The sequence below is a fragment of the Mastigoproctus giganteus genome, chromosome 13 (genome assembly GCF_048544385.1).
Source record: "Mastigoproctus giganteus isolate SK-2022 chromosome 13, ASM4854438v1, whole genome shotgun sequence".
Lineage (NCBI taxonomy): Eukaryota > Metazoa > Arthropoda > Arachnida > Uropygi > Thelyphonidae > Mastigoproctus > Mastigoproctus giganteus.
The window spans coordinates 10,173,091-10,188,136 of NC_143587.1; the positions used below are offsets into that span (position 1 = coordinate 10,173,091).

At 36.3% G+C, this 15,046-nt stretch overlaps 1 protein-coding gene across 1 annotated transcript in view; it reads right to left on the minus strand.

Annotated features, from left to right (window-relative positions):
• Rme-8 (receptor mediated endocytosis 8) overlaps positions 1 to 15,046 on the minus strand; it is a 699,549-nt gene that overhangs the window by 166,804 nt on the left and 517,699 nt on the right. The window contains exon 40 of the mRNA XM_090387774.1: positions 8,825 to 8,941. Coding sequence (XP_090243900.1) covers positions 8,825 to 8,941 — 117 coding nt within the window. The remainder of the gene's footprint in view (positions 1 to 8,824; positions 8,942 to 15,046) is intronic.

Below are 15,046 nucleotides of genomic sequence, written 5' to 3' on the forward strand. Positions count from 1 at the left end.
ATTAATGAAGAAGTAAATTTCATATGGCAATTTTTAAAAGAAAATTTTCTTGAATATTTGTGCAATATTTTTTTCATGTAATGTGTGATTTTTGTGTACCTTTTCTAGAACAGTTTGTGTTTTATGTAATATTTGTTTTTATATTCTAGAATGTTTTGTGATAATTTGTTATTTGTAATATGGGAAATATTTTTGTTATTTTTTATTCACAATATTAAAATTTTATCATGAAAAAAATGTATCCATTATATTTCCCTAGTTGTAAAAAAAAAAAAATAAGAGTTGCGCGTCTGCCAAGCACGAGCGGTAGATGGTTTTATGTGAAACATCCTTTTGGAGGGGGGGGGTTACCAACCAAGTAAATCTGATCGGTCATGGAAGTGACGTCACTTCCGTGACCGATCAGATTTACTCGGTTGGTAACCCCCCCCCTCCAAAAGGATGTTTCACATCAAAAAGTCGGCAAAAGTGCGAGTCCATTGTTAAAATATTCACAGCTCACCACAGGGGAAAGCGAAGCGTTTTTGCTTTTGTAAAGGTGACTACGATGGTCTGAGACAGTATTTAGATTCTATACAGTGGGACCAACTGATGATGTCACCAACAGCAAATTCAAAATGGGAAGCATTCAAAGAACTTATCTTGGAAACTACTAGGCTTTACATACCAACTTATTGTTCAAGATTTAGGCCTAAATGGATTTCAGATGAACTAATGAGATATATGGCAGAGAAGAAAAATGCATGGGATACATTAGCATTAGTAGAGGCATTCGATGGAAGAAAGCAAGCTTATGCAGCATCAGCCAAAAAAAAAAAAAAACCCACTTCCACTTCACCCCTTTGTTCGTTCAAAATACCTATCCAGCTGAGCCTTAAACTTATTTAGGCTATCAACTTCCACGACAAGGGATGGAAGTCTGTTCCACTAACCAACCACCCGCTAGCTAAAGGCAAATTTCCGCACGTCTATCCTACATCTGTCCTTTCTCAATTTGAATTTATGCCCTCCCAGGTGATTATTCTGAGCGAGAGGAAGAATCCCATCAGCACTGAGCATGCTCAAACCATTCAAGGCTTTATACACCTCTATCAGATCACCTCGCTGGTGCCTAGTCTCCAGACACTGTAATTTGCAAAACTTAAGCCTTTCTTTGTAAGAGCACCCCTTTGTTCCATTCACTAATCTTGTTGCCCTTCTCTGTACTCGTTCCAGCAGCTCTACATCTTTCTTGAAATGAGGCCTCCAGACCTGTATACAGTACTCTAGGGGTGGTCTGACCATTGCCTTATATAAGGGAATAATCACCTCCTTATTCCTGCTAGAAAAAAACATATACATTAATGGGTAACATGGAAGCCTATGGTAGATATAAGCTGGTCTGTAACCAAGTCACAAAGGAGATTAGGCAGGCAAAGGCAGATTATGAGAAATCCTTGGCAAAGGATGCAAAGAAAAACAGAAAACAGTTCTTTACCTATGTAAACTCTAGATGGAACGGGATGAATCAAATTGGTCCAAGGGATATTGATGGTTTAACAGCTGAGGATCCTGCTCAGGTGGCTAACAAACTAAGCGAATATTTTGCATCTACATTCACACATGAGGAGTTATTCAGGAAGGGGACTGCCAGAGGTGAAGTAAACTCTGGCAGTGAGCTAGATGATTTTGTAATAACTGAGAGGAAAGTGGAGGAGAAATTGTTCAGGATAAACATAAAAAAAGGCACCTGGGGTGGATGGGATCTACCCAGTTATATTAAAGGAGGCAGCAAAGGAAGTAAGCAAACCCTGAGCCATAATTATGAGGGCTTCTTTGGACTCAGGGGAGGTACCAATAGACTGGAGATGTGCAAATGTGACCCCAATTCACAAAGGAGGATCAACGGCTGACACAAGTAATTATAGACCTGTGAGTTTAACTTCTGTTCCAGGAAAATTAATTGAGGCACTGGTTAAAGAAGCCCTGCAGGATCATCTAGACAAGACTTCAGTTATAGCTCGGACACAGCATTGTTTTGTCAAGGGAAAGTCTTGCCTGAGCAATTTGACTGGATACTATGATGCAGTCAGAAAAGAACTGGATGCAGGGAATAACTTTGATATTATATATTTGGATCTTAGAAAGGCTTTTAATACTGTTGCACATGGAAGACTGCTGCACAAATTGGAGCAGTGTGGCATTGGAGTCAAATTGCTGCTATGGATAAAATGATGGTTGTGTGTGGGTGGGGGGGGGAAGAAGACAGTGGTAATCAATGGACACTGCTCATCGTGGACTAATGTTATTAGTGGAGTCCCTCAGGGTTCAGTGTTGGGTCCATTATTGTTTTCTGTATTTATAAATGATATTGCCGACCAGGCTATCCGGGTGGGTAAAGTGCCTGCCTGGCAACCCAAAGGTCATGGGTTCGAATCCCGCCTTGGGCTTGGATCAAAGTACTGCAAAAACCTTGGGAGATGCATTATGGCCATAGAAGCCGATGCACCAACAACTACCAAAAAAAAAAAAAAAAAATTAAATAATAAAAAATAAATGATACTGATGATGGTATATGAAGCTTAATGTCCAAGTTTGCAGACGATACAAAGATTGGCAGGGTTGTTAAGGACACTATTGACGTTATGCTGCTGCAACAGGATCTGGAAAGGTTGAGCAGACGGGCGGAAAGGTGGCAAATGAATTTTAACATTGACAAATGTAAAGTACTACATATGGGAAACAGCAACCCCAGAGCAATGTATCAACTCTGTGGTACTACACTGACAGTGGTGGAGAATGAAAAGGACCTGGAGATTTTTGTGCAGGCAGATATGAAGTTCTCTGAGCAGTGCAGATGGGCTGCAAGAGTAGCTCATGGTGTCTTGACAATGATATACAGGAATTTTTCTAGCAGGGATAAGGAGGTGATTATTCCCTTGTATAAGGCAATGGTCAGGCCAAACCTTGAGTACTGTATACAGGTCTGGAGGCCTCATTTCAAGAAGGATGTAGAGCTGCTGGAACGAGTACAGAGAAGGGCAACAAGATTACTGAATGGAACAAAGGGTTGCTCTTACGAAGAAAGACTTAAGTTTTGCAAATTACAGTGTCTGGTGACTAGGCACTGGTGAGGTGATCTGATAGAGGTGTATAAAGCCTTGAATGGTTTGAGCATGCTCAATGCCGATGGGATTCTTCCCCTTGCTCAGAATAATCACCTGAGAGGGCATAAATTCAGATTGAGGAAAGACAGATGTAGGATAGATGTACGGAAATTTGCCTTTAGCCAGCGGGTGGTTGGTTGGTGGAACAGACTTCCATCCCTTGTTGTGGAAGTTGATAGCCTAAATAAATTTAAGACTCAGTTGGACAGGTATTTTGAATGAACAGAGGGGTGAAATGAAAGTGTTTTTTTTTTTTTTTTTTTGGCTGATGCTGCATAAGCCTGCTTTCTTGCATCATATGCCTCTACCGATGCTAATGCTAAAAACTGGTCATTGGCCACAGCCAGGGTATACCGTAAACTTGAGTTTTACAGCAGGGCAGGGGAGTTCAATAATTCTACTCAACACCAATGAGTTTAATGATTTCTAATGGTTTTATAGGTAAATTGAAGTGATATTTTGTTATTTTCAGTATCAATAATGGTGCTAGAATACATATTGATGGTTATTTTTGTCAAACTTGGGACTTGAAAAAGTTGTTTAAGAGGGGGATGCTGGAAATTTGGAACGAAAGCCAACACGAGAAATACAGAAAATTATGGGAAACGTGCTCAACAAACTACGCTACCGCAGTTTCTGACTGCCATCTTGGTAAGCAGATGATGCGTGTTATTGGTAAGCTTCCTGTGGTTTTCATGTTGGCTTTCTTTACCTTTTCCCCATTTTGTATTCAGTTTGTTTGTACACATTATTAATCCATTAGTGTTTCTAATCCTCTTAAAATTTTCTCAGATTAAATTTTATTAAGATTATGATAGTTTAGGGCTAAAGCCTCAGGTTATGTAAAGAGTTTAACTAATGTACAAATTAGTGCAATTGAATCATTTCAGTACATAGCCAACTACTTAAATAGTTATAAATTGACATCATTAAGTATACTCATATTGTGAATACCTTCACATTGAGCTGCCATGATATTGCACTACCTTGAATAAGTAACAATTCACCATAGGAGAACACTATTGGATACTCTCACCCATATGGCACTGTTTTGGAGCGTATTAGCTTCTCATCAGTGGGTAATAAGCTCTGAAAAGGTGACATATGGGTGATGGCATCCACTGAGAATAAGTAATAATAGTGTTCTCCTATGGTGAAGTGTTACTTATTTGAGGTAGTGCAATATCATGGCAACTCATTGCAAAGGTATTCACAATATGTGATATGGTTAATGATGCCAATTTATAACCATTTAAGTAGTTGGCTATGTACTGAAATGATGCAATTGCACTAACTGATGCAATTACATTAGTTAAACTCTACATAACCTGAAGCTTTAGCCCTAAACTATAATATAATCTAAATTACTCCACACCATCTGGCATTTCTCATATTTTGGATTTATACTTCACAACTGGGTTGTCATCACTGCGACACCAGGGTACCTGCCGAACCACTGATGAGGAGCCAATAAGCTCTGAAACGGTGCCATATGGGTGATGGTATCCACTGAGAATAAGTAACAATAGTGTTCTCCTATGGTGAAGTGTTACTTATTCGAGGTTGTGCAACATCATGGCAACTCGTTGTGAAGGTATTCACAATATGAGATATACTTAATGATGCCAATTTATAATTTATACCAACAAATATGAGCATGTACAGAGAAGGGCAACAAGATTGGTGAGGGGAATGAAGGGATCCTCTTACCAAGAGAGGCTTAAGTTCTGCAAATTGCAGCGGCTGGAGACTAGACACCTGTGAGGTGATCTGATGGAGGTGTATAAGGCCTTGAATGGGTTGAGCACACTGAATTCTGATGGGATTCTTCCACTTGTTCAGATTACAAACCTAAGGGGTCATAAATTCAAATTGAGGAAATACAGCTGTAGAATAGATGTGCAGAAATTTGCCTTTAGCCAGTGGGTGGTTAATTGCTGGAACAAACTTCCATCTGTCGTTGTGGAAGTTGATAGGTTAAATAAATTTAAGGAGGAACTGGACAAACATTTAGAGGGAATGATTGTGTGATTTTTTAATTTTTTTGGCTGATGCTACATAAGCTCATATGCTTTCTTCCTTGCATCACATTCCACGATTACTATTATTATAACTATAACTATTCAAGTAGTTGGCTATGTTCTGAAATGATGCAATTACACTATTTTGTACATTAATTTTATTAAGATTTAAGCAGTACTGTAGTCGTAAAATTAGCAGAAGGTATACTCTATGAATGTTACAAAAAGCAGAGAGTATACTGCGCATATGAGGCTTATTAATCGAATTCGCTTTGGTCACATAGAAGTCGCATAAAACTATAAGTATTGCCTAGGAATCAAATTCTAATAAATTTATTTTTTAATTTTCAGTAAATATTTTAATAATATGTGTTTTTTCAAGTCTCAAAAACCAGAAGATTTATGCTATTCACCTAAAAAAAAATTCAGAGGGTATATAGCGTATACCCTCCACTATAGCTCTGAATTTAAGAAATTGTCAAAGTGAACATAATGGTAGATAGGTTAACGCTAGAAGGAAAAAGAGTGGTGGCAACCTTGATGGCATGGAAGTATTTTATGATAAATCCAAAGGACAAAACTGTTTGCATATGTAATTTGCATATGTGATACCACCATATCAAGGGGTGGTAAACAGCCAAAATGTTTACAACCAACAAATATATGATTCATCTAAAAAAGTTCCATTCAGAAGAAATGTCATAAGAAACAGAAGCATTAGATAAGTTGAAAAGGACATATGCTGAATGTTCAGGAAGTAGCAGGACCATTGAACCTCCTGCTAAAGTGCAAACTACTATATAAGCAATATTAACAAAGAAGCAGCTTTGGGATATTAATGACCAAAAGGCCAAAGAGATCCATTATTTAATTCCATAATTAAAGATCCATAATTAAAGGTAAAAAAAAAAAAAAAAAAGTTCAAACATCCCTTGGTAAAGTCACCAACATTTCTTTAACTACTGATATTTGGACAGCTACTACATATAATTCTCCACTTCTGAGTGTTACAGGCCACTGGCTTTTAAATGAGGTTGAATAACACAGGGCTATCCTAAGAATTCTTCCATTTTCAGGCTCTGATACAGGGATATAGATCAGTGAAGAGTTGAACAATATAAGATCTCAAAAATTAAAGTTTCATGTTTGATACTGTGATATTCTGGAGCAAATATGATAGCTGGTGTCACTGGTAGTGGTTTACAGTCACAATTAGTAGGAATACTGTAAAATACTTCAGTCATTCTGCTTCGGCAGTTACAAATTAATGGAAATACAGGAGCAGCTAAATTTAAAGAAGCATAAATTAATTCAAGATGTATTCACTCGTTGAAATTCAACGTATTACATGTTGAAAAGGAACACAGAACAGCAAAAAGCTCTCACAACATATGCTTATGCTGTGAATAACGATATCCCAAAATTAAGTTCATACAGTTCATACCAGTGGGGTCTTGTAGAAAAAATTGTCCAACTCTTAGGTCCATTTGAAGAAATCGCTAATGAAACTAGTAAAAGAGAATCTACCACTTCAATGATAATCACTACAATTTTGACTCTTAATTTATTTTTATCCAAAGCTGTTCAAAATGATAGTTTCAGTGAAATTCTTACCACGGTTGAGGAGCTTAAATCATCGATTGTGAAAAGATTTTCCACTTTCATGGAAAATAAATCTTTGTGTTTACCTACTTTTATAGATCCTAGATTTAAGATGAAATTTCAAAGAAGCGATATGAAAAACAAAAAAAAGGAATGGTTTTAGAAGCTCTGCAGCAAGTTCAAATGGAGGTAAGAGAATGAGATGCTCTTAATGATATGCTTCAACCAGTTTTACTGAAGATCAAGATACTTCAGGCTTTACTATGACTTTTTCAAATTTGTTTGATGTATCAGCTTCTGCTAAGACAATAGTGTTCAAAAGAAAGGAACAGAAGAAATGTCACCCAAAGTAAATTCATAAGAGAAGCAATCCTCAATAAAAAGAACAAGCATTATTCAGTGTTGCACTCAAGAATTCAATCGGTATTTAAATTTGCCATTACTGCCTAGAAATAATAGCCCATTTCTGTAGTGGAAAAACATGCAAGACAAACTACCTCTTCTGAGTAAACTGGCTTTGAAATATTTCAGTGCACCAGCTTCATCAGTTGAAGATGAAAGAATATTTAGTACTGGTTGTAATTTGTATGAACCTGTAAGGTTCATACAAATTACCACTAGAAAAACATCAGAATTTCCCAAAAATGGGGAAATTCTGATGTTTTTGCAATAAAAGAGATGGGTAAATTACAATTTAAGAGTATTCAATTTTGTGTAAAATTACCTTTAATTTGATTAAAATACATGTTAAGTTGCATTTTTTTTTTTATTGTATTCTCTGTATGATTAAAAATAAATTGGCTAAAACAGCAGCCAAACTCAGAAATTGTTTACTTAATCCATTTCAGATTATCAAAGCTATTTGATGAATTTCTTGACAGTGATTAACTGGCTTAAATTTAGCAGGAAATGGCCAATTAATAAAACTGACTAAGCGACAAAAAACCGATTAATGATTAATCAGCCAAGGAGCTGATTAGGCCGGTACGTTAATCGGTGCATCCTTAATAGGAACTTTACCATAGAGACAAAGTAATTATTCCTTTTTGCAGAGCAATTGTAAGGCTAGATCTTAAATAGCACATAGGCATGGAAACCTAATTTTAAGATGTAATCTATTAGACCGAGTAAAGAGAAGAGTGACAAGCTTGGTTAAGATCATAAAAGGGGTATTCTTATCATGAGAAAGAGAGTAAGTTCTGTAAATTGTAGTGACTGGAAACCATGCATCTGCAGGGTAACCAGCTTTAAAAGAGATGGTAAATTAAACATTGAGAGCATCTTTATCCTCAGTCATGTGCGACATACACAATGAAGCCTAGATTTAAAATGAGAGGAAATAACTATGGAAATGATATCCAAAATTTTTATTCAAAGTCAAAAGAGTCCTCTTCTTGTGGAGGTTGCAAATTTCTCTAAATTTAAAGCAGATTGGACAAATATTTGAAACAGTAAATGAAGTAAGGAAAGGTGACAAATGGCTACATTCAGGTACCCCCATTTTTTTTTACGTTGATGACACATAAAGCTTGCTCCATTGTATCATCAATAATAATTAGTCACGAAAAGGAAAAATTACCTCTATGGTGTCTTGTAGAACACTTAAATGCCGATACTCTCCGTTGTTGAATCAACTATACAAATAGTATACATGTATTCCACACCCTCGTACACAAAATAAACGATCCAATGCACCATGGAAAGGAGGCCTGTGGACCCCAAGCCCGATTGGTGATTCAATGTATTTTGGGGCCCGCGGGCCTCCGATTCTGTGGTGCATTGGATCATTGATTTTGTCTACGAGGGTGTGGAATACATGTAAACTATTTGTATAGCTGATTCAACAACGGAAAGTATCAGCACTTAAGTGTTCTATAAGACAACATAGAGGTAATTCCTCCTTTTCTTAACTAATAGATATATAACGTAGAACGTATTGAGACTATGCAGCTCTGTTATCTATTAATTAAATAAACATCAATAATAATATAACTAGTTATCAGACAATGAAGTTCACTAAACACAGCAAATGAGAAAACTATTTCATAAGCTTACCTCCAGCTGGAAAGCTGGCTGTTCATTATATACTCGAACAAATATTTCACCAATTACAAGTTCTGATAAATAATTCGTGTAAGTAAAATCTGCTCCAAAAGATGGATCACACTCTCCCTAAAAAATAAAAATTTATATTACTGATGATGTGAAGCATAATATATCACAGGTATCTGACAATTAATTCATATTAGACAGCCATGAGAAACCTCACCTCAAGTTTGAAACCAACAAATTTAGGTGGAGGGGCTACCTACATTAAAACCAACTAAGAAAAAAAAAATATAGTTTCATACTACCTTTTGAAAATATTGTTTTTAGCATTACTCTAGTGCAATACTAAAAAATTCTGAATTGCTTTCTTATGATGTTTCAATCATCATTTTCAATATTACTGAAATCATATAATAAGAATGTTATTAGTGTCACACAATTAATACATGATACTTTTTAAAAGTGTCATGTAATAATTGTGTCAGAGTTTACTATTTAATAATTAAATGTAAAAACTTTAACTATAAATATTAAATCCTATTTGAAAAATGCATAATTAGTGGTAAAGACTTTCAGCATTTTATAAGCCACAACTTTTGCTATTATGTATTTTAGTTTCTAGCCAAAAAAAAAGCTGGATATCCCCTAATATATATATATATATATATATATATATATATATATATATATATATATATATATCAGAAAAATCCAATGTAATTACATCTTTTATATGTTATACATATATATTAAGTAAATTATGGGCTGAATTGCCAAGCCAATATCAAGTGGGGGGAACTGTAAAGTAAAATTAGCACAACAAAATATTAATAAAATGGAAATAAAAATGAAAATAAAAAAATATATAAAAATATATACAAAATGAAAATGGCAATAAAAATAAAATGGTATAGCTGTCATCAGATATGGAGGGGGGGGGGACAATTTTAGTAAAAGATCTAATAATGCAAAAAATGCTTGATCTGATGTCAGCAGAAATATTGATACATGATCAGGTATTTACTTACATCAGAGGACTACACCTGACCATGTATCAGGAACTGTATTACTATACTTGTCCATAGTAGTAGAAGAAAAGTGAAAGGCCAAAAAGGAATGAAATGAAATTAGCCCTTTCTAATACAGTATGGACAAGGTAGTCCCAATGCAGTGTAATATATTTAGGTAAAATTTAATTTAGATAAAAATAAGTATTGAGTTGGGATAAAAATGGTTAATATCAATATGTCTAATATAAATATATGGAATTTAGTGTAGAATTTAATTTTGTATAGATAAGAAATCAGTGTATTTTAAAAATATACTTAAAAATTTAAAAACTATAAGAGTAAGGTATTAAGTTGAGGATGGGGAAGGGAAAAGGAGTATTTTAAATAAATAAAGGTGAAAAATAGCAATAGAAGTAGGAACATTCGTTTCACCCTCATTTTGCACTAGCAGTTTAACGAATGGGAAGAAATTTAGAATTAGACAGCAGAAAGATAAAAAAGCATAGAGAAAGTTATTAAATAACACTAAGCTTACTGGGGATGTGAAGCCCAACCTTATAGCAAGGGCTTTGGCATTTGTAAGCTTTAGTATAAAAAGGAGCTAATAGCAAATGATTGTATTGAAAGGAAAAATGTGTCGAGATGCCGAGAAATGAATCTAAAACGAAACCGAAAGTATGATAAGACAGTGAAAGTGTATAATACCTGGAGTATTTCAAGAAATGCGAGGAGAAAGTGAGCTGGTGTGAAAAATAAAGGCAGGGAGCTGAGAAGCACAAATTCAGTAGCGTAGATAGAATGTATGCTTAAACCAAATGAGCAATATATCTACATGAGAAAGCAATTTATAACAGTGAACTTAATTTATAGCAGCAGACTTAATAGTAAGCTGTGAAGAAATTCAAAATAGTGGAAAAATAGAGACCTCTATAGTTGTATTTAGAATACAAGTAAATGGAGATAATTTATAATCAGTGTTGAAAAAGGAAAAGAAAAGTGGTTGGAATAGTATAAATTTACAGTGATACAGTCATACAAAATTCAACATTACTGTTAAGATAGAAAGAATTATACGGTGGCGAGAAACATACACGTAGGCCAAATGATGGAGCAACTTTATAATAAGCTGAAAAGTAAACGTATAAGAGTATGGTAAATAAGAATCACCAAATATTTTAAGAAATAAATAAATTAATAATTATAATCTATCCAAATTTGCATGGAAGTGCATCCAATGAGAAAGAACTGGTAAATCCAAAGAAATAAGTAACACGGTGACTTGATATCTAAAGGAGATGACAAAAAGGAACATGAAATAACATGCAAAAAGTCTATGTATATGAAACAATTCCAAGAAAATATTTATGTTATTAGTACAGGAAATAATTCCATGTATATAATACTAGATAAATTTACAAGTAGTATCAGGCATGAATTTACTGTGGAAATAATAGAAAATGAAACCAAGGAAAAAGAATCAGTTAACATTATATCCAATTATAGAGTGATATAACTCCAGGGATATAAGTAACATGGTGACTAAAGATGAAATAAGCTCATGAAAATGCAATAATTCCAAGGAAACATTTAAGGTATAGAAGAGCAGGAAATAATTCCACGTATATGAAACTAGAAGGAACTGCAGGTAGAATCAGGTGTGAATTTACTATGGAAATAATCAGTTCACTTTATATCCAAATATGAAGAAATTGATAATATTTCAGGGATATAAGTAACATGGTGAATAAAGATCCAAAGGTGGTATAGTTATGGATCCAATTATAAAAGATCAGGAAATAAGTCCATGTAAATGAAATAATTCCAAGGAACTAACTACAGTATGTAACAACAGGAAATAAGTCCATGTTAGTCCTTGAGGTAGTCACAGACATTCTCTCAGATAGGCCAGACAAGCTGTACTTGCTGCCTGGGAGTCTAAAACGCTGATGGAACTGATATTCGGGTGACACTCAAGTCAAGTGGACCCATTTTCGGCAAAGTCCGGATTGTCTGAGACAGCCATATCCTCTGCTTGCACCTTCACGATGGTGGGACCCAGGTGTGAACCAACATAAGCAGGGTTCGAGGTGTGGTGCCCACACCACATAGAGGAATGCCGCCCCTCTATGTTACCAGGCAATACTAGGTGGTAGATGACTCTCATCAACCGGTGCAATACCACCACTTTGCTTATTGGAGGCTTGAAGTGAGGAACCTATGTTTAGTCTCTAGAGCTAAGCTCCGGTCAACCCTTCCCTATCTCTTGCATCATGCAGTATGATTGATGACTTTTGAGGTTATGATGAACATCGTGGCGAGATCCAATATTCCTTACAATTCGAGGGTACAGCTCTAAAACGGTTCGCAGGCCGGCAGCTAGTTAGTACACCGGACCGAACCTATTGGTAACTCTCTAGGAGGCTTCCGGATCACCTAGTGTATAATCTTGCTACCTCTACTCTGCCAGATGGTGACTGGAGGGAGTCTGAGTAGTGTGTATGCGGGGGAGCATTGTTGAGGTCACGTTATGTAAAGGATCTGGGTATATTCTTACTGTGTGTACGCCATATCCAAAAATTTCATTACTTCATATAGCATGTCCCACCCACTTTTTCTTACTATTGAATACACCATGAATCCACAATGAAACCTCCCAAGCACTTCCTAATTCATTTCACAAATATACGTGGTCTCAATTCTAATCTCAATGATGTCCATTTCCACTTGCAATCTGCCAGACCCCATGTACTTTTTCTGACAGAATCTCAGTTATCGGTTGATTCAAATACTGCTCATCTCAGTTGCCCAGATTATTCACTGTATGATTCCTTTCGCCTCAAAGGTGGTACTTGTGCATATGTCCGTTCTGATATTCCCTGTCAGAGACTTGGCAATTTGAAATCTCCCCTCTTTGATCTTCTCTGGCTTAAAATCTCTCTACCTCATTGTGTCAAATTCATCTGTTGTCTCTACCGTTCTCCCAACTCCACTAATCACTTGGATTTTTTGAGTTCCTCTCTCTTGACTTTCTCCAGTCCAACTTTCCTAACAGTGAGGTAATTTTCCTTGGTGATTTTAATGTTCACAACTCCAGCTGGCTTCCATTTTCTAGTCATGCCAACCCAGCTGGTCGAGATGCTGAGGCTTTTGCAATTATTAATGACCTTGCACAGATTGTTCATTTACCTACAAGAATACCGTACAATCATAACCATACAGCCAATACGCTTGATCTTTTTCTCACAAGTCTTGGAGTCTGGGTGCGAGGTTAGCCTGTGCGGACATTGCTCCTTAAAGCTCTTCAAACAGAGAAGTTTTTCCTGATTTATTTTCTGCTTTATTAGTTTAAATTGTCATATTACCTTATTTTCTAGAGTAGCTTTATATTCCTAGTTACGATACTTAGTTTAAAGTTTAACTTAGACAGAGATTTTGTAGATATTACTTAGTATCGGTAACGGTATCAAATCGACGTGTCACAAACCAAATTTTTTTTTTTTTTTTAACCAAATTTAGTCGATTTATTAACCAACTGTTATATCAAATTATCTTCTATAAGTAGATTATAGACCTAGTCAGGAGCCTTAGTTTATTCTAAATTGAGATAGCGAGATTTGGAAGCTAATCAATACTTACGAGTCCGTAGAAATACCGTTCGTGAATTCCCGCCATTTTTACACGATAGCATAAGCTTAGTGTCGTATAGTGCATAATATAATATTGCCAATTAATCAGTAAATCTATTAATCTTGATAAACTTTATTGTCAATTAAATTGTACTTTTAACTCTATATATATATATATATATATATATATATATATATGTAACGACTTAATCTAACAAATAATTAATACATAAGTATAGTGGTACACGTGATACGGAAGTTGTATAAAGGGAACTCGTAGAAAACACTAGATACCGAAAAAAAAATATATATAACATAACTGTTTTGGGATATAACTTAAGGATTTAATTTTTGTTTTGAATTTTATTGAATTAAATCGGAATCATGACTCTGACCAGAGCAGCAAAGCAAAAGGCTCAAGCTAATGGGAGTGCTGTGGTTCAGGGGAGAACTGAGGGGGGCAGTTGCCCTCTGAATCACAGTCTATTAAAATGCACTGTTTGCTTGATGTTTGCGGAGCAGTCGGGTACGGGACATGATACTGCCAAGGGGGATGTCTTTGTGTGTGCACGATGTAAGGAGTGCAAGGAAATCAGGCGACAACTCAGCGTTGTTATGGGTCTTTATGAGAGCTTGAAGGACAGGGTGGATGCCCTCGAAGGAAATAAATTGAGGGGCCCATCAAGCTCTCAGCTGCCCACATCAACGCCAGAGCTTGCACTTGGTCATCAGGCAACACAGAAGCAGCCCCCTAGGCAGAATGCGCTGGTCCCACAGGAACTAGTAGTTGTTGGTGACTCTATTGTCAGGGAAACGGGGAACATCCTTTGTAAAAAGGATAGGTGGAATAGGACCAGGGTATGTCTGCCAGGGGCAAAGGTTGATGACATTGTAGAACGGATATCATCTTTTAAGGGCACAAAAGGTGATATAGTTGTACAAGTTGGCACTAATGATATTAAGAGTAGGAGACCGGCGGAATTACTTAGCAAGTACAGGTCACTGTTGAAAAAAAGCCGTAAATTAGGGTTGAACTTGAAAGTGTCTGCAATTCTGCCCAGACACGATAGGAGGGAGTATATGATGAGAGCCTTGTCGATCAATTCGGCCCTGGAGGGATTGTGCAAGGCTCAAGGGGTAGAATTTTTTTCAGCCTGGACTGTACTTGTTAACAGGAGAGATTGCTTCTACAGGGATGGGATACACTTCAATAGAAAGGGTGCAAGAATTTTTGCCGATGCTGTCGAGGCAGTGTTAGGTGGGTCGGAAAACTGCTAGTTGGGGGGGATACAAGGACTAATAGATTAACAGTAGCCAGTGGCAGAGGTGGAAGTGATTCTTGCACTGCTTCTATTGAAATGAGCAGAAGTCTGAAAAACAGGATGCAGGATATTTCAGAGACTGCTGGTAGTCATTGCGGTACAAGTAAACACATGGGTTGTGTTAGGGTAGCTAAGAATAGAAACAGGTGCATGTATACCTGCGTGTACACCAATGCTAGGAGTTTGGTAAATAAATTTGATGAATTTGAGGTATTGCTCAAAACATCAAAGGCAGATATTGTTGGGATATCAGAGACGTGGTGTCACACA